General features: G+C 38.1%; 1 protein-coding gene across 13 annotated transcripts in view; it reads right to left on the reverse strand.

The window, feature by feature from the left end:
• SPIDR (scaffold protein involved in DNA repair) overlaps positions 1–25942 on the reverse strand; it is a 512165-nt gene that overhangs the window by 464385 nt on the left and 21838 nt on the right. For 8 of the 13 annotated variants that reach the window (XR_008477199.2, XR_013527828.1, XM_078352490.1 and 5 more), the window contains exons 2-5: positions 17728–17883; positions 14775–14841; positions 8436–8615; positions 2886–3049 (exon numbers count right to left, since the gene is read on the reverse strand). Coding sequence is in view for 4 of the 13 variants with exons in the window: in XM_054246695.2 (XP_054102670.1) it covers positions 2886–3049; positions 8436–8615; positions 14775–14841; positions 17728–17883 (567 nt within the window). In the remaining 9 variants the exon portion in view is untranslated. Of the gene's footprint in view, positions 1–2885; positions 3050–8435; positions 8616–14774; positions 14842–17727; positions 17884–25942 lie in introns of those variants that run through there. The other 5 variants (XM_078352487.1, XM_078352485.1, XM_078352482.1 and 2 more) reach the window with 4 other exon arrangements.

Below are 25942 nucleotides of genomic sequence, written 5' to 3' on the forward strand. Positions count from 1 at the left end.
GGTGGGAATGTAAATGAACACAGCTATTATGGAGAACAGTATGAATGTCTCTCAAAAAACTAAAAATAGAACTACCGTATAATCTAGCAATCCCACTTCTGGGCCAAAGGATTGAAATCAGTATGCTAAAAAAATATCTGGACTCCTGTGTTCACTGCAGTGCTATTCACAATAGCTAAGATTTGAAAACAATCTAGGTGTCTAGATGAATGGATAAAGAAAATGTAGTCCATATACACAATGGAATACTATCCAGTCTTAATAAAGAAGGAAATTCTATCATTTATGACATGAATGAACCTGGAGGACATTATGTTAACTCAGATAAGCCAGGCACACAAAGACAAATACAGCATGATCTAACTTACATGTGGTATCTAAAACAGTAGAACTCATAGAATTGGGGTAGAATATTGGTTAACAGAGGCTGGAAAAGAAAGGTAGATGGGGAAAGGGAAGATGCTGATTAAAGGATACAAAATTTCATTTTGACAGAAGGAATATGCTTTAGTAATCTAATATGCAGAATGATGACTATAATAAATAATAGTGCATTGTATTTTATAATTCTTAAAATTTATACACATGCAAAAAAGCAGAAAAATACAACCCATAAGGAGAAGAAACATGACACAGATAGATTTAATAAAAGAGCCATTAAAAACAGCTATTATACATATACTCTATATGTTCAAAATACAGACAAAAGTATGACATGTTAAGGAAAGACATGGACAATATAAAAAGACTGATATCCAACTTCTAAAAATGAAAAATACAACATCAGAGATGACTAACACACTCGAGGGTATTAGCCGCAGAATATACTGAATTTTTTTTAAAAAGTTATTAAAGTTGAAGATTTAGCAACAGAAACCACCCAAAATGAAATGAAAGGTAAAAAAAATGGCTGAAAAAATGAGACAGAACACATCATCAAGCAGCTTAATTAATATACATGTAATTGGAGTCACAGGAGGAAAAGAAAAGGGGAGTCAGAAAAAAAAATTTCTTAAGAAATAAAAGCCAAACATTTACCAAATGTGATGAAAAATACAAACTCACATATATGCAGAAAAGAGTTAACATAGTTGGCCTGAAGTGGCTTTCCTTAGAAAACCCTGCTTGCAAAACTGGTTCTTGCCTAGCTTCTGAAAACAGATTTCAGGAGAATCTTCATCAATCCATAAATGATAAGAAGGGTGGCACAATGTGCCTAAACTGTATAAACAATATGGTTTTACTGAATATCTATTTTCTTTCTGAAGTCTGGAATTTGGGTAGATTCTAGGGAGACAGTGCCTATGTTACCAGTTCCCAATAAAAACCCTGGGCACTGAGTCTCTAATGAGCTCCCTGGTACATAACACTTTACACATATTGTCAAAACATTTTGCTGGGAAGATTTAAGCACATCCGGTGTGACTCCACTGGGCAAGGACTCATGGAAGACTGCTGATTTAAATTTGTATCCTTTTGGCCAGGCATGGTGGCTGACACATGCAATTCCAGCACTTTGGGAGACCAAGGTGGATGGATCCCTTGAACACAAGGGTTCGAGGCCAGCCTGGGCAAGATGGCAAAATCCCATTTCTACAAAAAATTAGCTGAGCGTGGTGGCACATGCTTGTAGTACCAGCTACTCTGGAGGCTGAGGTGAGAGGATCACTTGAGCTAAGGAGATCAAGGCTGCAGTGAGCTATGATTACACCACTGCGCTTGAGCCTGGGGAACACAGCAAGACCCTGTCTCTAAATAAATAAATAAAAATAGATCTGTATCCTTTCAGTTTAATTAATGATAGCCATAAGTATGACTATATGCCAAGTCCTGTGTATCATCCTAGTCAACTGCTGAACCTGAAGGTGGTCTTGGGGAACCCCCAAAACACCACAGATTGAAAAAGCTTGACAAACACCAATGGAAAAATCATACCAAGGCATATCACAATCAAACTGCTTAAAAACAGTAGTAAAGAAAAAATCTTAAAAGATCAAGAAATGAGAATAGCTTCAAGCTTACTCACAGCAACTCAAGCTATGATAAAGAAGCAATGCCTTCAAAACTTTGAAGTAAAATTATTTCCAACCTAAAAGTTCAATACAAAATTTCAGTCACATATCAAAATATGACAAAAGCATCTTCAGACATGCCAAATCATTCCTCAGGAAGTTACTGGAAGATGTGTTCAATCAAAATAGGGTGAAAACCAAGAAAGAAGAAAGTATGAAGTCCCGGACAACAGAGCTCCATCCAGGAGAGAAGTTAATAAATTCCCAGAATGACAGCAAAGTGTGAGTGACAATGTACACAAAAGCAGAGAGGATGCTGAGTTCAAACTGGAGCCCCAAGGACTTTGTAGGAAAGAGTTCTCCAAAAAAATGAAACTCACAGAATGCCTGCTGTCTGAAAATCTTAACAAAGAGAGCTAGGCAATGGTGAAAAAGTATTTTTTCCATCAATAAATAAAACCAGATGAACAAAAACCAAAATAATTATTAAGTCTAGGGAAAGCAAATGGCTGCAAAGGATAATAATGATAATTAGCATTTCTCTTGGTTATCAATGTTATTTATTCACAATTGTATAAATGCTGTATATAATCTAATCAAGCTATATATCTGTACTGGGAGAATGGTAGGATTAAAAAAGGTTCAGTGTGCAGTGAGGGAGGGAAGTGAATGAGAAGAAAGCTCAATATTTATCCATGTTGGGAAGTACAGCACAAGCATGTTCTTTAGAGATAAGCAGGTAAAGAACAAAAGAATCCCAAGTCAAAAGTGGTTGTTCTTGAGGAAGGATGGAAAAAAAAACAACAACTCAAGACGACTATGATTAGCAAACGTTATAAACAGAATAAAAGTTTTGAAAGAATTCATTCTTACCTTGGGAAACTCAGATAGCTTCTCATCACTTGTCAAAGACCGACTACTCGCACAAGAAGCACAGTCTGAGATTTCCACAGCACCCTCGCCATCTTCAAATTCATTACAGTCACTAGCATCTGCCCTGTCACTGTCGATCTCCCAGTCAATAAACTGTAATTCATCTAAAAAATACAATTTTTAAACTTAATTATATATCTCCACAGCCTTTCACTTTTAAATCTTTTATTCTTAGTAGTTAACATATCCATGTCACTCAATAATTTTAAAAAACATATTTAGGACCGGGCACAGTGGCTCATGCCTGTAATCCTAGTGCTTTGGGAGGAGACTGAGGTGGGTGGAATGCCAAAGCTCAGGAGTTCAAGACCAACTTGGCCAACAAGGTAAAATGCTGTCTCTATTAAAAATACAAAATACAAAAAATTAGCTGGGCATGGTGGCACACACCTATAGTCCTAGCCACTCAGGTGGCTGAGGCACCAGAATCACTTGAACCTGGGAGGTGGAGGTTGCAGTGACCTGAGATCATGCCACTGAACTCCAGCCTGGGCAACAGAGTGAGACTCTATCTCAAGAAAAACAAATTTAAACAGTGAAAAGTACATTTCTACTCTTATCTCAAATCACTGATTCTTCCAAATCGTACTCCAACCCCAATTTTAACTACTTTTAGTAGGTGTTTCTGTATCCTTGTATAGTTTCCCCAGCATGTTTAAGCAAATAAACTATGTATTTTATTTTTTCCTCCTTTCTTACACAGCTAAACTCTTTCACTAAACATAATTAAGAAAACTTACTATACGAATAAGCAGGATGTATCCTCATTCTTTTCTACAAATAGTATTCCATATTACATAGTTGAACCATAGTTTATTTAACCAGTCTTCTATTAGAAAATATGTTTTCAAACATATTTTCACCTAATGATTTTTTTCGATGGATTTCTACTATAAGTAAGGAAACAATGAAAGTAAAATGCAAATTTAAGTGTAATAGTAGTAGTCCTTCCGCCTTTAGTTTACTTCATAAACATTATCTAAATGCTGCTTTTACAAAATTTTAAGTCAAACTCAAATTATTTTTATAAACTAAGTAACCAAATGTACTGATTCTAATCTGCTATGCTTAAACAAAGTAGTAATTAAAGATAAATTAGTCTCTGAGGTAGGATAACATAAACCTTCCTTATAATACAAAGCACAAGTATTCCCTAGGAATTACTTCAGTAACTCAGAAAGCTAATTAGATATCTTGGTCCTATTTGGAGGTGTGATAGCAACCATCTCACTTCTAATGAAGTGAGCTTATATATATTTTTCGAGACAGCGTCTCCCTCTGTCACCCAGGCTGGAGTGCAATGGCACAATCTTGGCTCACTGCAACCTTACCTCCCAGGTCCAACCTTTTCTCCTGACTCAGCCTCCTGAGTAGCTAGCTGGGATTACAGGCATGCACCAATATGCCTGGCTAATTTTTGTATTTTTAGTAGAGACAGTTTCACCATGTTAGTCAGGCTGGTTTTGAACTCCTGACCTTGTGATCCACCTGCCTCAGCCTCCCTAAGTGCTGATATTATAGGCTGCCAGCTGGTAACATATTTTTTTTAATGCTAGCTTTAATACCTGAAGGGAATTTAAAATTTAAAAAGAAAAAAATAAGCTAAAAAGTATGGAATGAAATAAACAAACAAAAATAAGTATTAATACTTTTCAGTGGCTCATGTCTGTAACCCCAGCACTTTGGGAGGCCGAGGCAGGCAGATCACGAGGTCAAGATATCAAGACCACCCTGGCCAACATGGTGATACCCTGTCTCTACTAAAAATACAAAAATTAGCTGGGCGTGGTGGTGCACGCTTATAGTCCCAGCTACATGGGAGGCTGAGGCAGGAGAACTGCTTAAACCCAGGAGAAGGAAGTTGCAGTGAGCCATGATCATGCCACTGCACTCTAGCCTGGAGACAGAGCAAGACTCTGTCTCAAAAAAAAAAAAGTATTGTTGTTCCAGAAGATGCAGTAAAAGTCCACTATAAGTTGGGAATGGTGGCATGTGCCTGTAGTCTGAGTCACTCAGGAGGCTGAGGCAGGAGAATCACTTGAGCCCAGGAGTTTGAGGCTGCAGTGAGCTATGATCCACTGCACCCCTCCCCCAGCCTGCATTACAGAGCAAGACCTCTTCTCGTAAAAAAACAGCCACTATAATGATCATAACAGACTGAAGGTCAGACCACTATTGAGAGAAGCAGATGCATAATGGCAACTACTTGCCACACTAACATCATATTTAGTCATGGAAGCCAGGGAGGAGAACATATGAGAGATTCTCCAGATTGCTGAACCTTCCCAACAGGAAGCCAGGGAGAGACAAGGGAAAAACACAAGTGCCCTCAGAGCTGCTGCCAGCATCACAAATCTGTGAAGCACTCATTCATTCATTAGACAAAGCAAGTGCCTAAAAAGAGACCATCACACCATTCAAGATAGTCACAATACAAAATAAACAAATACAAGAGAGAAAACAGCACTATTCCTAGCCTGGTGTAGTCCACAGATTAATATATATTGCAATATGATACATGCTATGAAATATCTGGGACTTTCATCACAAAACTTTTATAGTCACAAAACTTTTATAAAGCAGGAATACTACTATTACACTTAAATTTGCATTTTACAGATAAGGAAATTGGGTCTCCGTCCAATAAGTTAAAAGATTTTCCCAAAGTTATATAAACTTTTTTTTGTTTGTTTGAGACGGAGTTTCGCTCTTGTTGCCCAGGCTGGAGTGCAATGGTGCGATCTTGGCTCACCGCAACCTCCGCCTCCTGAGTAACTGGGATTACAGGCATGCGCCACTGTGCCCAGCTAATTTTTTGTATTTTTAGTAGAGACGGGGTTTCACCATGTTGACCAGGAGGGTCTCGATGATCTCTTGACCTCGTGATCCACCCGCCTCGGCCTCCCAAAGTGCTGGGATTACAGGCGTGAGCCACTGCGCCCGGCCCTTATAAACTTTTAGATAATTGGTAAAAACCATATGGAAGGGAGGCCAGGCACAGCAGCTTACATCTGTAATTCCAGCACTTTGGGAGGCCGAAGTAGGCAGATTACTTGAGGTTAGGAGTTTGAGACCAGCCTGGCCAACATGGTGAAACTCTGTCTCTACTAAAAATACAAAAATGAGCCAGGTGTGGTGGTGCACACCTGTAACACCAGCTACTCAGGAGGCTGAGGCAGGAGAATCACTTGAATCCAAGAGGCAGAAGCTGCAGTGAGCAGAGAATGCGCCATTGCACTTCAGCCTGAGTGACTGGGTGACACAGTGAGACTCCGTCTCCAAAAAAAAAAAGGAAGGGAAAGTATTTTTAAGAGAAAAATATTTTAAAATTTTAAGTCAGGATTCCTCCCTCTCAAGCCCAATTCCAGGCCTTAAGGTCCAGAGACCAATCCAGCAGGACTGCAAAAAGGTCTAGGAATATCGTTTTACTTTTTTTAAATTTCCATTTTAATTTCTGTTAATCTTTTACATAATTCTAAATATCTTACACATTTTGTATTTTAGATCTAACATTTTATATTTGTTATATTAATGTAAATAATATTTTTTAAAACTGTCCTATAATTTGTTACTCATATAAAATTAAAATGGATGTTTATATATTGAGCTTGTATTCAGCATTAGGAATATTGTTTTTAAAGCTCACAAGGTAATTCTGATACCTGGACGCCAGCTTTGGTGACCACCACAATAGTGCTGAGGCATACGGCATCCAGGTTAGACAAACCTGGTTCTGGTTACCAGCTGGCACACTTATTAACTATGTGACTCTGGGCAAGTGACTTGTAAGTCCCATATTTCTTCTCTAAAATGAGGATACTACTTAGCACACAAGATACAGCAGACATCAAAGGAAATAAGCACATCTGACACCCAGTCAAATGTCTGAGTCAAACAAAAACTTAACCAGTAAATGTAAAAAGGAAGGAAGAAGTGGGGACAGGAAGGACACGAGCAGAGGATGGGGAGTTGGGGAAGAGAAAGATAAACCAGAAGCTGTAAACAGAATTACACAAACCCCAAGGGATCACCTACTTGTCACTTAGTGCTCAACTTTTTAAGATAAGTCAACAATTTTAAAGTACTATAAACTCATTCTTAAGTAATTAGCACAAAGCATCTTTCCACTGTTAAGAGTTTTAGAAAGTACTGAATGTCCCTATTCATAGAAGATAAACTTTTTAAAAAAAAACCAGCTTTATTGAGATATAATTTGCAAACCATAGTATTACCCACAAAAAGCACAAAGTTGTACTACTGAAATTGTATTCTGAAATGTATGAAGACAAACCAAGGGTTACGTAACAATAAATTTCATTTAATGTGTCTGAATTAATAATACAGGTGCTATCAGCTTATACATAATCTTAAAACACCACTTCACCTGATAACTACTAAAATGTCAAGGGTATTGAATTACTAAAATGAGATACAAAGTGGTCAAAAGAATTTAACTACCCCCCCCAGAAGCTGTCTGTACAAACCTATCATGAACTGTCAGAGTTAAAAGTCGCAAGCTTATTTTGAAAACATTAAGATCTTTAAATACTCTAGATGATTTGTATATTGTAAAATTTCTAAAAAGACATGATTTCCATAATTCTACATCTGTGGTTATCAACTAGGGGTGATTTTTGTACTTCAGGAGACCCTTGACAACATCTGGAGACATCTTTGTTTATCATCCCTATGGCTGGGATGCTGCCATGACCCAGAAGGTAGGGGCCAGGGACACAGAATATCCTACAAGGCATAGGAAGGTGCTTCTCCCCATAGCAAAGAATCAACTGACCCAAAATGTCAAGAGTGTCAAGGATGAGAAACTTTGCTTTAAATTATCTACACATGACACAATATAAAACACCATCTAAATAGAAATTTGTCAGTCTGTTACACCTCTATCACACATTGGTTGTCACAGTATTTACTCAACAATAACAGGCTGGCAAGAAGGCAGTATGGGTGCAGCACTGTGTAGAAGTTGAAGGAACTGGCTATGGAGCAAAAGAGACCTAAAATGGAATCCCAATCCATTCTTGTAAGTCCAAGCTTAAGCTGTTAACTATAAAAATAATACCTATCTCTTACAGTTACTGTGAGAAATATCAAGTCAGAAAATGTTTCTGAAGTGTTTAGCACAGAGGGTGGGACTCAGTAAAATCCTATTAGAAAGGAATTTAATTTTCATTCTCTGGGACAAATGTCTAAGGGTACACTTACTGGGTTACATGGTAACTGCATAGTTAGTCTTTAAGAAACCGCCAGACTGTTTTCCAGAGTGGCTGTACCATTTTACTGTGTACCTGCAATGTATTGGTGATCCTATCTCTCCATAACTTCATCAGCATTTGGTATTGTCACTATATTTTATTGTAGCCATTCTGATAGGTGGAATGTTAATGATAAATACTAGAAAGGAATGTAAGTTTCTCCCAATATTAAATCCAATATTTAACAGAAACTGGATTTCTAACAAAATTATCAATTTACCTTCACTGGCCCCATCTTCTGGACACAAAATGCTCCTCTTACAAAATCTGTTTATTCTAGAGCCATGTCCATTATCTCTCTGTAGTTTAGAAGGTGTCTTATCTTCATCTGACAAATCACTTCCACTGGAACTCCATGTAATGTCTGTAAGCTCATTGGTGCTCTTAGATGTGCTGGTTTCTGTTGAAGAAAAAGAAAGCACATAAACATGATCCCCTTATATGGCTATTTATCAGAATACAATTTTATGCATGTAATTTTGCCAAAGTCACAAATACACAAAACTCTGTGATAGGAAAAGGAATGTCTACATCAAATCTTCCTGCCTAAAGTGCTATGTACAATCTCACTAACATTCTCTGAGTTGAAGCTAAGTTCCAAGAAGAAAAAGAAGTAGAACTGGTTAAGTTATATAAAAAAAGGAAAATGACTGGAGCACAAAAGAAAACTGGAAAAGTAAGACTTGAAATAACATTTATAAAAGTATAACTTCCTTGGATATTTGATGAAACAAAAAAATCTTTTTAAATGCAAAACACAAAGTCAAACTTATGAATAAAAGGAATGCTTCTGTGTGCTTCCTTTGCCATGTTAAGAGCTCTGGGAGCAGGGTGCATAGAACACTTGACAGCTAACCTTGTATTTAATTAAACTTTTTATTTTAAGATAATAGTAGATTCACATACAACTATATGTAAGAAATAACAGAGAAAATACTTGTGTCCCTCACCCAGTCCCTCCAATGGTAACATCTTGCAAAACTGTAGTAGAACACAACCAGGATACTGACATTGATCTGGTCAAGCTACAGATCAATTCTATCACCACAGGATGCCCTGCATTACCTTTTTATTGCCATATCACCTCCTGGCCCCATATCAATCCCTAAACTCTGTCAACCACTACTCAGTTTTGCATTTCTGTAATTTTTTTCATTTTAAGAATGTTAGATGATCGAGACCTGCCTGGCCAACATGGTGAAACCCTGTCTCAACTAAAAATACAAAAAATTAGCTGGGCACGGTTGCAGCATCTGTAATCCCAGCTACTCGGGAGGCTGGAGCAAGAGAATCGCTTGTACCCAGGAGGTAGAGGTTACAGTAAGCCAAGATCAAGCCACTGAACTCCAGCCTGGGCAACAAGAGTGAAACTCAGTCTCAAAGAACAAAAAAATGTTACATAAATGAAATCACTATGTAACCTTTTAGGATTGGCTTTTTTTCACTCAGCATAATTTCCTAGATAGTCATCTCAGTTGTGTATATCAACACTTATCTTCTTTTTATTACTGAATAGTATACATGGTACTATGCACCATAGTTTGTTTCATCATTCCCTTACTGAAGGACATCTGTGTTGTTTCTAGTCTGGGGCTATTATGAACAAAGCTGCTTATGAACATCTGTATACAGGATTTTATGTGAATTTAATTTCCATTCTCTGGGACAAATGCCTAAGGGTACAGTTGTTGAGTTATATGGTAATTGCATGTTTAGTCTTTAAGAAACGGCCAGACTGTTTTCCAGAGTGGCTGTACCATTTTCTGTATACCTGCAATGTACTGGTGATCCAGTTTCTCCACAACCTTACCAGTATTTGGTGTTGTTACTATTTTTTATTGTAGCCATTCTGATAGGTGGAAAACCTAGACAGAATGGAGCTATTTCATCTTGGCAGAATCAAAAGTCAACAGCAAATATTTCTGATACTGATCAGAAAAAGAATATATACCTAATAAAAATCAATTATTCTGTTCACATTCATAATTGTAGACATAATGTTAAAATGTATGTACACACATATATATATCTTATCCTATGTGGTATGGTATTTGACATATTTCAAAGCACATTTCAAAACACTATGAAATTAAGAGATTAGATATTTATAAAATTCATGTTTTACAGAAAATAAACTTAGGCTTCATTAGATATATATTTACAGAAGCCCTCTGATACAGTAAGCCATGAAGAAACAAAGAAAACTCCAGCCTAGGCAACACAGTGAGACCACTTATCTATAAGAAATTAAAAAATTAGCTGGGCATGGTGGTGCATCCCTGTAGTCCCAGCTAGTTGGGAGTCTGAAACAAAAGGACAAATTTAAGTGAAAAAGTTTGAAGTTGCAGTGAGCTATGATTGTGCCACTGCATTCCAGCCTGAGTAACAGAGTAAGATCCTGTCTCTAAAAAAGAAAAGGAAACTCCTTCTCACAAGGAATATGTGTGATCTGGAAGGAAATACTAATCACGAAAAAAACTTAACACTATACCCGATGTATGTCACAGAATAATGGTGGCACAAAAAAAACTGAATGTTCTACTTTGCACTGATCAGGAAAAGAGGATTCACTAACAAGATGATGTCTGAAAAAACAGTACTTACAAAGGCACAAAAACATAAAATAGTCAACATTTACTGAACACTTACTTTGTGCCACAAACATCTAGAATTACTGACGTGGCCTATCTATCGTTCATGTTATAAAAGGAAAAATAAACTATTCAGAATATCCTTAAGAATCTACATCTATCTAAATAGCTAATAAAACGAAGCTGAGTACTTGCTTGCAAGAGACATTATCAATCTCTATCATTGTTATGCATCTGAAAAATAAGTCAAAAAGAAAATTATCACTATTTTCAAATTATAAAATGAATTCATGAAAAAAGTTAAGAAATCAACTGAAAAGCTACTACCATTAATAAGAAAGTCCAATAAAGGCAGCAAGGTACAAGCTGCAATACAGAAATCAAATTTAAAGCAGTAGCAAAAAAAAAAAAACCTATAAGAAACTTAGAAGATACATAAAACCAAAGTACACATTTTTAAAAGCCTTCAAAAGAACATAAAAGAACAAACAGACATATGCTAAGATTTTGGATGAACTGATCAGAAAAAAATGATCTCTCAGTGCCCTTGAGGCTGGGTATCTTTTCATATGTTTGAAAATCATTTACGTTTCCTGAAAACAGACCCTTCATAATCATTATTTTTACAATAGTTATCTTTTTTCCCCTAGATTAACTTCTGATAGTTCTTTATTAGAAATATCAGCCTTGGTCTGTGACATGAGCCACAAATGTTTTCCCTGGTTTTTCTGAATTTTAAATTTTGTGTATACATGTGCAATTTTTTGTAAGAGATGTGGTCTTGCTATGTTGCCCAGGATGCACTGCAGCAGCTATACACAGGCATGATCACAGCACACTGCAGCCTCAAACTCCTGGGCTCCAGTGATCTTCCCACCACAGCCTCCCCAAGTAGCTGGGACTACAGACGTGTGCCACCCTACCAGACTTATGTGTGTCATTTTGGCCATGCTGTTTTTCCCTTTCTATTTAGGTGAATTTACCAGCTTTATTCATACAGTTTCTAGGTTATGAGTCATTCATTGGAAATGACTTCCCAAATGTAATGCCTCTTTTTCGCCAGCAGCTGTGGTGCCTGAGAGATTCACTTAGGCAGCTTAGCTTCTGAGTCCATATTCTTAACCATTATGCAAAGCTCCCAAGTCAGACAGACCTGCAATTGCTTTCACCATTAGTTTGGTGTGAGTATCTAAGGGAATATATATGTAACTGGTGCTTTTGTACCATCTAATTTAAAAGACAGGATAATCATTAGTTATGTCATTCAAAACCTCAGAGAACAGGACTCTAGATTTATAAACCCATGAATTATAAGCACCTGAATGAACAACTAGATAATTTAAACCACTACCAGGAATTGACTAGTAACTCATTTTACTTGCTGAAAAGAGACTATTCTTGAGATCAAGGCTCATTTCAATGGAACTGTAGGATGGATATTAGCCAGACTGAACATTTCGGTGTACCCACGGTGTGCCAGGCACTGTCCTAGCACCCAGTGTTACAAGCTGAACGGTGTCCCCCTCAAAATTCATATGTTGAAGTCCTAACCTCCTGTACCTCAGAATGTGACTTTATTTGGAAATGAGGTCTTCACAGAGGTAATCAAATTCAAGTGAGATCATTAGGGTGGGCCCTAATCCAAGATGACTGGTATCCTTATAAGGGGAAATCTGGACACAAAGACAGATGTGCACTGAGAAGACAATGTGAAGAGACCTGGCAGAGACAGAAGGAGAAGGCAGTAATTTACAAGCCAAGGAGAGAGGTCGAGAACAGATTCTTCCCCTACAGCCCTCAGAAGGAACCAACCCTGCCAACAGCTTCATTTCAGAGTTCTGGCCTATAGAACTGTGAGAGTTTCTGCTGATTAAGCCACCCACAGTTTGTGGTACTTCCAAAGGCTGTGATCCAACCTTTGGGAACTAGTTCAGCTGGGATATAAAGATGAGCAACAGATGGGGTCTGCCCTTAAGAAGCCAGTGGTCCAGTGGGAAAAAAGGCAGGTCCAGAAATAATAATAAAGTTAGTAATTTTTTATTAGCCAGCTAATTTTAACTTTTTCCTTTTCTCATAGTGCCAAATGCTGTAATATTCAAAGATCAAGTTAATTTGGTTTCTAAACCTTTATAGTATATGGGAGGAAAATATTTGTCTTTAAACAGATATGGTTTAAATCTTTTCTGGAGATTTAAAATATGTATAGTAAATTCAATTTTAGAAAGAAATACTAAATAAGTTATCTTGTCTTTAATAACAAAATGATATTTTGGATGATTTTCCCACGCCAGTACTTATTTGACCAATACTCTGATGTACCTTCTACTCTACAGAATGATCAATATATTTTGAAAGGTTAAAAGAGCTTATATGAATGTATAGTTACTTTATAATATATGCAGCTTGTTAAGCAAAAAAGTAGTCAATAACTTAATAAAGGCTTGCTATTTGTAGTAGAGATTGGTAGAAAAAGGGACTTGAGGAATTTCCTAGAACTGGTTCATTTTTAACAGTAGCTTCTAAAGTATTAGTTTAAGAAATCCTATTAACAAATATTCCAAGATAAAAATTCTACACTATATTTTGGGTGAGGCGGTTGTATTTTTAAGACAGCTGGGAAGCAGAGTGGGGAACATACATTTGTAATGTGTGCATAAGGTCAGAGTCTTGTCTCTGCCAATAGCTTCTGCAGTTCCATCAAAAGATTATAGTATTTAAAAGATGTGTACCAATTTATTCCATAATAAACTATTTTATGAATTTTAAGGAAATATTTTGGCAAATTTTGTTTTTCGTTTCCATAGAAAAGAACCCCCTTCTATGTCACTGAAATAATAATATGGTTTAGAATGTCGCAGAAAGTTAGTTCACTCTGCAGAACTCTGAAGAGGCTTTCACACAGCTCTTTCTGCCATCAGACAAAGCAACTGCTGTCCTCAATCAAGTACCTTTTAACTAAGCATTTTATCTACTTTTCTTAGCTCACTTAATATTCATAATAACCCAGTGATTATGTCAATTCTCCAGATACAAAACTGAGACAGAAAATGTTTAGCTTAGTTTTCAAAGATTATAGAGCCAGGACAGAGCAGGATCCAGTAAGTCACAAGTCCTCACGCTTCCTACACACTCACAGCAGGGCTGGCTGACTGTGGCAGCAGAACCAGCAGCCTACCTGATATCCACCCCTTCTTCATTACTAATAACCCCAGTTTTCTTTAGCAGCAACATACCAATCTACAAATCCTTAATTTCACTCAAGCATCTTTAATGGAGGTGACCCTGTGTAATAGCTTCTAGCCAAAGGTAGAGATACTGGGAAGGACATTCCTTCCCAAAGGAAAGGCAGAGCGGATTTGGCGAAAATCCTCAGCACCTACACTCTTCCAAGAATTCAGCTTAAAGAATTCAGCCACTACCTCCTGACCATGAGAACCAATTCCACACTCAGGCTACAGAATTCAGAAAGAGTCTAGCCCTCTGGATGTCCTGCTGCACGACACAAATGCAACCTCATTTGTCCAAACACTCAAGTGTTTGAACAGAATTTTCTACTTCTTATAGCTTGAAAGTTTCCTAATTCATCAAGAAAGGATTTCATAGCCTGAAGCAGTCCAGTTCTTATGCTATAGTTCACATTTCTTTCCCAAATCAGATTAAAACAATAAAAAAAGAAACCCTGGAGCTAAGAGCATGAGCTAACCTACTGGGCTCTGTGATAAAAATAAACTCAGGAAGGACACACAAAAAATGTTAATTATCTGTAAGGGGGCAGGAGAAACGCAGTAGATGGTGACAGCAATGAAAGAGTTCTCAAAAATACCTTTTTACATTGTCCTGATGGTTTTTAACTATGAATACAGTCTACCCAAACCACATAACTTTTTTAGAAAGCAAATTTTAAAAATAATCACAGAAGAATATAATCTTATATCTTCTCTGTCAAGAAATCTACAAAATAGTATTACCTTGCTTGGGTCTAGGTGATAATTCAAGGTGCTTTACTGTAGTCGTCTTCTCTTCAGCTGTTAATGACTACAGGCAAAATAATAATGATGAAATTTATGTGACAAATGCTAAGAAGAACCGATATTTTATAAAACATCAAAATCTTAAACTACACTCTCCTTAACATTTTCTTCTCTGATTTCCTTTACCCATTCACTAATTTCAGTATTCCCAGCGCATATACTCCTCATATATTTATGAATTTGTTGTTTTCCAGAATCTAAAGAGATCTCCCTGACCAAAATGTTTCACACTAACATTCAGGGTTACTATCTGCTCATACATATGACTCTGACCACCTATGAGGTACTCATTACTACTCAGACCCAAATTATCTTGAGTTTATAACATCATTCCTCTATAAGTCACCACATACACAAAAATTATCCAGAATATCTCATTGCCAAAAGATTCTGAATATACAGGCATACATCATTTTTGTGTGCTTCACTTTACTGTGCTTTGCAGATATAGCATTTTTTTACAAACTGAAAATTTCTGGCAATCCTGTGCCCAATTCTATGGGCGCCATTTTTCTGACCGCACGTGCTCACCTATAAACTTGTGCTTCTGTGTCATATTTGGATAATTCTTCCAACATTTCAAACTTCATCATTATTAAATCTGTTATGATAGTCTGAGATCAGTGATCTCTGGTATTACTACTATAACTGATTTGAGGTTCCACAGTCAAAACCAATATAAGACAGCAAAATTAATAAATGTTGTGTGTGTTCTGACTGCTCCACCAACCAACTGCTCCTCCATCTCTCACCTTCTCCTTAGGCCTCCTATTCCCTGCAACACAACGATATTAAAATTAAGCCAATTAATAACCTTACAATGGCATCTAAGTGCTCAAGTGAAGAACAGGTGAATGTCTCACACCTTAAATCAAAAGTTTAAAATGGCTGTGCACAGTGCTTCACACCTATGATCCTAGCACTTTGGGAGGCCGAGGCCTGACCAACATGGTGAAACCTGGTCTCTACTAAAAATACAAAAATTAGCTGGGCCTAGTGGCAGGTGCCTGTAATCCCAGCTACTCCAGAGGCTGAGACAGGAGAATTGTTTGAACCCAGGAGGCAGAGTTTGCAGTGAGCCAAGAGTGCACTACTGCACGCCAGCCTAGGCAACAGAGCGAGACTCCATCTCAAAAACAAAAACAAAACAACAAAACTGGAAATAACTAAGCTATAGGAAGCCATGACAAAAACCAAGATAGGCTAAAAGCTAGACCTCTTGAACCAAACCATTAAGCCAGTTGAGAATGCAAAGGAAAGTTCTTGAAGGAAATTAAAAGTCCTATTCCAGTGAACATATAAATGATAAGTAAGTAAAACAGCATTATTGCTAATACAGAGTTTTAGTGATCTGGATACATCTATCCAGATGAAGAGTTAATTCTTATGGATGAACAAGGAAAGTGGTTCCTGGAAATAAAATCTGCTCCTGGTGAAAATGCTGTGAACGCTGTTGAAGTGAAAACAAAGAATTCAGAATATCCTATAAATTTCATTGATAAAGCAGTGGCAGGCTTTGGGAGGATTGAGTCTAATTTTGAAAGAAGTGCTATTACGGGTCAAATGTTATGAGCATCACATGCTACTCAGAAATCTTTCATGAAAGGAATAGTAAATATATGTGACAAACTTCACTTTTGCCTTATTTTAAGAAACTGCCACAGCCACCCTAACCTTCAACCACCAACAACCTCATCAGTCAACAGCCATCAGCATCAAGGCAAGACTCTCCCCTAGCAAAAAGATTATACTTTGGTGAAGCCTCCTATGATTATTAGCATTTTTTTTTAGCAATAAAATATTTCTAAACTAAGGTAAATACATTGCTTTTTTAGACATAATGTTATTGCACACTTAATAGACTACAGTATAATATAAATATAACTTTTATATGCACTGGGAAACCAAAGAATTCATGTGATCACTTTATTGCCTTGGTCCTGAAGCAAACCTACAATATCTCCAGAATATGCCACTATAAACACTTCATGAATACATTTCTTGTGAAGAGTGGTATACTCAATGGTTTCATCTTCTGAGAACATTCTTAGTAAATATCCTTCATTTACAAACAAAGAAGCAGAAAGGTTCTGCATGAATTTAAAAAGTGAGTATAGCTAGGCACGGTGGCTCACACCCATAATCCCAGCACTCTGGGAGGTGGATGTGGGAGGATCTCTTGCATCCAGGATTTAGAGACCTGCCTAGGCAACACAAGACCCTGTCTCTACAGAAAGTTTTTGAAAAATTAGCCAGGCAGACGGGCACAGTGGCTCATGCCTGTAATCTCAACACTCTGGGAGGCCAAGGTGGGTGTATTACCTGAGGTCAGGAGTTCCAAACCAGCCTGGCCAACATGGTGAAACCTGGTCTCTACTGAAAATACAAAAATCAGCCGGGGGTGGTGGCATGTACCTGTAATCCCAGCTTACGCAAGACGCTGAGGCAGGAGAACTGCTTGAACTGGGGAGGCGGAGGTTGCAGTGAGGCAACATAGTGCCACTGCACTGTAGCCTGGGCAACGAAGTGAGACTCCATCTCAAAAAAAGAAAAAATTAGCTAGGCATGGTAGTGTATAACTGTAGTCTCAGCTATTCAAGAGGCTGAGGCAAGATAACCTGAGCCCAGGAGTTCGAGGTTGGAGTGAGCTATGATTATGCCACTGTACTCCAGTCTCTGCAACAAAGTGAGACTCTGTTAAAAAAAAAATGTGAATATTAACTTGCCACGATTATTCAAGGAATGAAAGGGAAGTAAAAGGAGTACACCAATTACAGTGACCTGAAAGAACAAGAAAGGGATTTCAATGACATGTAATTACAATGTTTTGAACACTCAGATAGGATTTCTTCTTTGGCATTCAGGGAAAACAATTCTACAGATACTTTACCAGAGTCCCAGAAGTGTCCTGAAATCCTTCTCCACACCTAAGCCATGCTTCAGAGAGGGAGGCAGCTCCCCCAGATGTCCTGAGTCCTGCTTTTCGGAACTGCAGTGGTCTTTCTCCTGGAAAGGATGGGCATTCTATATCCCAACTCCTTTTTCTCTGTGGAGATGATTATTAAAAGAAAAAACAAAACAAACAAAATCAACTTCATTAAATAGACATTAAGTTTACAGTTTACAATTTGAAAACCTAGGAGTGGCAACAGAAAAGGCATAGTTTTTGAATGCCTCTGAATCTCCACATAAAGAGCAACTAGACAGCAAAGTCAAAAACAGAGAACGAAATTAATCAGCAAACTCCAAGACATAAGTGGGTAAAGACAAACCACCAACTCTCCAAGGTCTGGCATGGATCAGTATCTGAGAGGAAAGACGCCAAGGAAAGTAAGAGAGCCAAGGAGGCCCTGAGAACCTAGGTATCAGTGCTCCCTAGGAAGAAGAGCAGACGACAGATCTGAGAAGAGTGTATGACAGAACTGACAACAGCGCCTGAATCTAGGTGAGAGCAGGGGCGCCACTGTAAGAAGATGTGAAGACATGGGAGCAGCCTGGGCCACCCGAAACTGGTCACTGTGGAATCCCTTCTGGGCCCCTCATTGAAAGTGTTGAGAGTGGAATCCACTCAGCAGCACAGGGTGGCAGAGACACAGAAAAAGTCCAGATGGAGCAAACTCGGGAAGAATCTGTAAGACAAATACACAAGTGGCCCTATTTTTATAAGCCATATGAAAACAACACAAGGTACAAAAGCAATGCATCACTGGGTGCCATGGCTCACACTTACAATCCCAACACTATTAGTGGCCAAGGCAGGAGGATTTCAAGAGCCCAGGAGTTCAAGACCAGCCCAGGCAACATAGCAAGACCCCATCTCTTAAAGAAAACTTTTTAGTGAGCTGGGCATGATGGCACACAAATGTGGTTCCAGCTACTCAGGAGGCTGAATCAGGAGGATCGCCTGAGCCCAGGAGTTTGAGGCTGCAGTGAGCTATGATCGCATCAGTGAGCTATGATCACACCACTGCACTTCAACCCGGGCAACACAGTGAGAGCCTACATTCTTTAAAAAAAAAAAAAGTATCCTAAATCCTGCCTCCTTCTAACATTTCAGAAGACTGTGACACAAAAATAAGCAACAGAAAGGTATCAAAGCTAAATCCCATAAAATCATTATTAGGGAAAAACTAAGTAGAATAACATCCTAACATACAAAAAAAAAAAAGTACATCAAAGACACACAAAACAGATAAAATGGTAAACTACCAATTTCAAAAAAAGGTAAAACATTCAGATTAGAAACTCAGAAATGAGGTAACAAAACTTAAGTAGAATAAAATTTAAAATGTACTAAATCAGAAGAAATCCAAGAACAAATAGGTATTACAGATAATATCTTAAGTCTTCAGTGTAAAAGGAGTAAAAATTTAAACATAATGCTATCTTACAAACTAGCTGCTTTACTCCTAGCAATTTATACAAAGAAATAAAACTATATGTCTACAAATATTTTTACATATATTTTATAAGCACTTTATTTGTAACAGCCAAAATCTAAAAACAACCCCCAAGTCCATTGCAGTAGCTTTAAAATATTACAACAAATTCTTTGATACTGCTCCCTTCAAAAGCAGCCCCTAATTCTTTACTCTTTGAGTGTGGGCTGGTTATAGTGACTTATTTCTAGCAAATAATATGAAGAAAGTGACAATGTGTGACTTCCAAGACCAGGTCATAGTAGGCATTGAGGCTTCCAGCTGGGAGCAGTAGCTCAAGCCTGTAATCCCAATACTTTGAGAGACCAGAGCGGGCAGATTGCTTGAGGCCAGGAATTAGACAAGCCTCACCAACATGGTGAAACCCCATCTCCACTAAAATTACAAAAATCAGCTGGGTGTGGTGGCGTACATCTGTAATTCCAGTTACTCGAGAGACTGAGGCACAAGAATCACTTGAACCCGGAAGACGGAGGTTGCAGTGAGCTGAGATCACGCCACCGCACTCCAGCCTGGGCAACACAGAGAAACTGTCTCAAAAAAAAAAAAAAAGCATTGTAGCTTCCTCTTTGCCCACGCTGCTGTTAGATCACTTGTTTTAGTAGTAACCAGATTCTATGTAATAAGAACACTTCGCCAGGCATGGTGGCTCACATCTGTAATCTCAGCATTCTGGGGGCCTAGGCAGGCAGATCACTTGAGGTCAGGAGTTCAAGACCAGCCTATCCAACATGATGAAACCCCATCTTTACTAAAAATACAAAAATTAGCATGTGGTGGCAGGTGCCTGTACTCCCAGCTACTCAGGAGGCTGAGCCAGGAGAATCGCTTGAACCTGGGAGGCGGAGGTGGAAGTGAGCCAAGATTGCATCACCACACTCCAGCCTGGGCAGCATAGTGAGACACCATCTCAAAAAGAATCAAAACAAAACAAAGAAAGATCCTGCAAAGAGGATCCTTGGTCAGAAGACTAGAGGTTGAGGCCTCTGGCCAATAGCCACAGAAGTATCTTTGAATTGAATACTGCAGTGAAGCCTTCAAATGGCTTCAAGGCATCCAACATCTTGACAGCAATCTTATGAAAAACCCTGAGCAGTCACCCAACTAAGCCACTCCCAAATTCCTGGCACAGAAACTGTCAGGTAATAAATGCATGTTGTTTTATGCCACTAAGTTTTTAGATAAACTTTTATATTGCAACAGATAGCTAATATAGCCATCAACAGGTGGATGGATTTTAAAATTTGTGATATAGCCACACAATGCAATCATATTAAATAATAAAAAAGAATGAAGTACTGAAACATGCAATAATATAACTGGATTTCAAAGTGACACTGAAGGAAAGAAACTAGACCACAAAAATCCATTTGCATACAATTCTAGAAAATGCAAACAAACCAATAATAACAGAAAGCAGGTTCATGATAAACTAGGAATGTGAGGAAAAGGGAGAGAAATAGGAATTACAAAGCGGCAAAGAAAAACCTTGGGGCATGATTGTTATATTCCCTAAATTATTTGTACTGATGGTTTCATGGAGATGCGTGGATCTCAAAAGTTATCAAATTGTATGCTGTAACTATGCAGTTTATGTCAATTATTCTTTTAACAAAGCTGTTAAAACATCAGTATATTCCAGCCAGACACAGTGGCTAATGTCTGTAATCCCACTACTTTGAGATTCCTAGGTGGGCGGATCATGAGGTCAAGACATCAGGACCATCCTGGGCAAAATGGTGAAACCCCCATCTCTACTAAAAATACAAAAATTAGCTGGGCATGGTGGTGCATGCCTGTAATCCCAGCTACTCAGAACACTGTGGCAGGAGAATTGCTTGAACCTGGGAGGCAGAGGTTGCAGTGAACCGATATCGCACCACTGCACTCCAGCCTGGCGACAGGGACTCTGTCTCAAAAAAAAAAAAAAAAATCAGTATATTGCAAAAAGAAAAAGAGAGAAACTGAAGATGAAAAATGAATTTTTTGTAAAATTTTTTTTTTTAAAGTTCCTGGGGTACATGTGCAGATCATGCAGGATTGTTACGTAGGTATACACATGCCATGGTGGTTAGCTGTATCCATCCCCCTGTCATCTACATTAGGTATTTCTACTAATGTCCCTCCCCAATCCCCCTACCCACTGCTATCTCTCCCCTAGCATCTACCCACCAACAGACCCCAGTGTGTGATGTTCTCCTCCCTGTGTCCATGTGTTCTCATTGTTCAACACCCACTTATGAGTGAGAACATGCAGTGTGTGGTTTTCTGTTCTTGTGTCAGTTATCTGAGAATGATGGTTTCCAGCTTCATCCATGTCCCTGCAGAGGACATGAACTCATCCTTTTTTATGGCTGCACAGTATTCCATGGTGTGTATGTGCACATTTTCTTTATCCAGTCTATCCTTGATGGGCATTTGGGTTGGTTCCAGGTTTCTGCTATTGTAAACAGTGCCACAATGAACATATGTGTGCATGTGTCTTTAAATAGAACAATTTATAATCCTTTGGGTATATACTCAGTATTGGGATTGCTGGGTCAAATGTTATTTCTATTTCTAGATCCCTGAGGAATCGCCACAATGTCTTCCACAATGGTTGAACTAATTTACATTCACACAAACAGTATAAAAGCATTCATATTTCTCCACAGCCTCTCCAGCATTCATATTTCTCCACAGCCTCTCCAGCATCCGTCTCCTGAGTTTTTAATGATCATCATTCTAACTGATGTGAGATGGTATCTCAATGTATCCTTCGTGGCTGCTGGTCCACTATAATGATAGTTTCTTTGGCTGTGCAGAATCTCTTAAGTTTAATTAGATCCCATTGGTCTATTTTGGCTTTTGTTGCCATTGCTTTTAGTGTTGTAGTAATGAAGTCCTTGCCTATACGGATGTCCTGAATGGTACTGCCTAGGTTTTCTTCTAGGATATTTATGGTGTTAGGTCTCATGTTTAAATCTTTAAATCCATCTGGAGTTATTTTTTGTATAAGTTGTAAGGAAGGGGTCCAGTTTCAGCTGTCTGCATATGGATTCCCTATTTAATAAATGGTGTTGGGAAAAGCTGGCTAGCCAGTTTTCCCAACACCATTTATTAAATAGGGAATCCTTTCCCCATTGCTTGTTTTTGTTGGACTTGTCAAAGATCAGATGGTTGTAGATGTATAGCATTACTTCTGAGGCTTCTGTTCTGTTCCTTTAGTCTGTATCTCTGTTTTGGTACCAGCACCATGCTGTTTTGATTACTGCAGCCTTGTAGTATAGTTTGAAGTCAGGTAGCATGATGCCTCCAGCTTTGTTCTTTTTGCTTATTATTGTCTTGGCTATGTGGGCTCGTTTTTGGTTCCACATGAAGTTTAAGTTGTTTTTTTCCAGTTCTGTGAAGAAGGTTAATGGAAGCTTGGTGGGATAGCATTGAATCTATAAATTAATTTGGGCAGTATGGCCATTTTCATGATATTGATTCTTCCTAATCACGAGCATGGAACGTTTTTCCATCTGTTTGTGTCCTCTCTTATTTCATTGAGCAGTGGTTTGTAGTTCTCCTTGAAGAGGTCCTTCACATTCCTTGTTAGTAGTATTCCTAGGTATTTCATTCTCTTTGTAGCAGTTGTGAATGGGAGTTTACTCATGATTTGGCTCTCTCTTTGTTACTGGTGTATAGGAATGCTTGTGATTTTTACACATTGATTTTGAACTCTGAGACTTTGCTGAAGTTGCTTACCATCTTAAGGAGATTTTGGGCTGAAATGATGGGGTCTTCTAAATATAAAATCATGCCATTTGCAAATAGAGACATTTTGATTTCCTCTTTTCCTAACTGAATATCCTTTATTTCTTTTTTCTTGCCTGATTGCTCTGGCCAGAACTTCCAATACTATGTTGAACAGGAGTGGTGAGAGAAGGCACACTTGTCTAATGCCAGTTTTCAAAGGGAATGCTTCCAGTTTTTGCCCATTCAATATTATATTGGCTGTGGGTTTGTCATAAATAGCTTCTGTTATTTTGAGATACATTCCATCAATACCTAGTTTATTGAGAGTTTTTAGCATAAAAGGCTGCTGAATTTTGTCAAAGGCCTTCTCTGCATCTATTGAGATAATCAGATGTTTTTTGTCTTTGGTTCTGTGTATATGATGATTACGTTTATAGATTTGCGTTAAACCAGCCTTGCATCCCAGGGAAGACACCTACTTGATCATAAGGGATAAGCTTTTTGATGTGCTGTTCGATTCAGTTTGCCAGGATTTTATTGAAGATTTTCACATCAATGTTCATCATGGATATTGGCCTGAAATTTTCTTTTTTAGTTGTGCCTCTGCCAGGTTTTGGTACCAAGATGATGATGTTGGTCTCATAAAATGAGTTAGGGAGGATTCCCGCTTTTTGTATTGTTTGGAATAGCTTCAGGAGAAATGGTACCAGATCCTCTTTGTATCTCTGGTAGAATTCAGCTGTGAACCTATCTGGTTCCGGACTTTTTTTGGTTGGTAGGCTATTAATTGTTGCCTCAACTTCACACTTTTTTATTGATCTATTCAGGGATTCACCTTCCTCCTGGTTTAGTCTTAGAAGGATGTAAGGGAGGATGTAAGTGTCCAGAAATTAATCCATTGCTTCTAAATGTACTGGTTTATGTACATAGAAGTGTCTGTAGTAATCTTTGATGGTAGTTTGTATTTCTGTGGATTTGGTGGTGATATCCCCTTTATCATTTTTTTACTGCATCTATTTGATTCTTCTCTCTTTTCTTTTTTACTAGTCTAGCTAGTGGTCTGTTTTGTTGATTCTTTTCAAAAAACCAGCTCCTGGATTCATTTATGTTTTTGAAGGTTTTTTTTTTTTTTTTTTTTTTTTTTTTTTTGCATCTCTATCACCTTCAGTTCTGCTCTGATCTTAGTTATTTCTTGTCTTTTTGTTAGCTTTTGAATTTGCTTGATCTTGCTCCTCTAGTTCTTTTCATTGTGACATTAGGGTGTTGATTTTAGATCTTTCCTTCCTTCTCATGTGAGCATTTAGTGCCATAAATTTCCCTCTAGACACTGCTTTAAATGTGTCCCAGAGATTCTGGTACGTTGTGTGTTCATTCTCATTGGTTTCGAAGAACATCTTTATTTCTGCCTTCATTTCATTATTTATCCAGTAGTCACTCAGGAGCAGGTTGTTCAGTTTCCACGTAGTTGTGTGGTTTTGAGTGAGTTTCCTAATCCTTAGTTCTAATTTGATTGCGCTGTGGTCTGAGAGACTGTTATGATTTCTATTTTTTTGCATTTGCCGAGGAGTGATTTATTTCCAATTATATGGTCAATTTTAAAGTGAGTGCAATGTGGTGATGAGAAGAATGTGTATTTTGTGGATTTGGGGTGGAGAGTTCTGTAGACGTCTATGAGGTTCACTTGGTCCAGATCTGAGTTCAAGTCTTGGATATCCTTGTTAATTTTCCGTCTCATGGATCTAATATTGACAGTGGAGTGTTTAAGTGCCCTACTACTAATGTGTGGGAGTCTAAGTCTCTCTATAGGTTATTAAGAACTTGTTTATGTAAATTTTATTCCTCAAGTAAACTTGTCTAAGAAGAAAAAGGAAACTTAAAAGTTCCACCATCCAGCTCCAATGAAGAAAGAGAAAAAGTATTCAAGAGAAATAATCTGATTAAGTCTCTTTCAGGATCCAACATAAAAGGTACAGAAATTCCTGAAGAACATCAATACAATTGGACAGATACTAAAAACTACAATTCCAGAAAACTTGACTGAATTTTTTTTTTGAGACCGAGTTTTGCTCTTGTTGTCCAGGCTGGAGTGCAATCGCACCATCTCAGCTCACTGCAACCTCTGCCTCCCAGGTTCAAGCAATTCTCCTGCTTCAGCCGCCTGAGTAGCTGGGATTATAGGCATGCGCCACAACACCTAGTGAATTTTGTATTTTTAGTAGAGATGGGGTTTCTTCATGTTGGTCAGGCTGGTCTTGAACTCCTGACATCAGATGATACACCTTGGCCTCCCAAAGTGCTGGGATTACAGGTGTGAGCCACCATGCCCGGTCAACTTCACTGAATTTTTAAAAAGAATGTAAGCCAAGGAGATTATATGTAGTAATAACAATGATATTTTCTCTAGGCTTGTTTGCCCTTTTTTCCTTGTTTAAAACAAACGTCTGCAACATACATATCTTCATTTCATAATATTTTTAATTTGCATTTTAAGGAAAATTTTAGGTTTGTGTTGGGAACTAAATTAAGGTCAACTATTATAACTTGATCACCTATACAGAAATACGTCTCCACATCAATACCATTGTAGTTTAAGCAATAATAATACATTAAAATTAAAATACACCATTAAAACTTCCTTAACTAGTGCTATAGTCTGAATGCTGCTGTCTCCTAAAATTCATATATTGACATTCTAACCCCCAATGTGATGCTAGTAAGAGATCAGGCCTTTGGAGGTGAAACTACAGCCCCGCAAATGTGGTTACTGTTAAAACTGGTGAGCACCCTAGGCAACACTGTGAGACCTCATCTCTACGATTTTTTTTTTTTTTTTTTTAGAATTAATCAGGTATGGTGACATGTGCCTATAGTTCCAGCTACTCGGGAGATTGTGGAAGGAGGATTGCTTGAGCCCAGGAGGTCAAGGCTGCAGTTAGCCATGATTAC

Source organism: Callithrix jacchus, chromosome 16 (assembly GCF_049354715.1).
Source record: "Callithrix jacchus isolate 240 chromosome 16, calJac240_pri, whole genome shotgun sequence".
Taxonomy (NCBI): domain Eukaryota; kingdom Metazoa; phylum Chordata; class Mammalia; order Primates; family Cebidae; genus Callithrix; species Callithrix jacchus.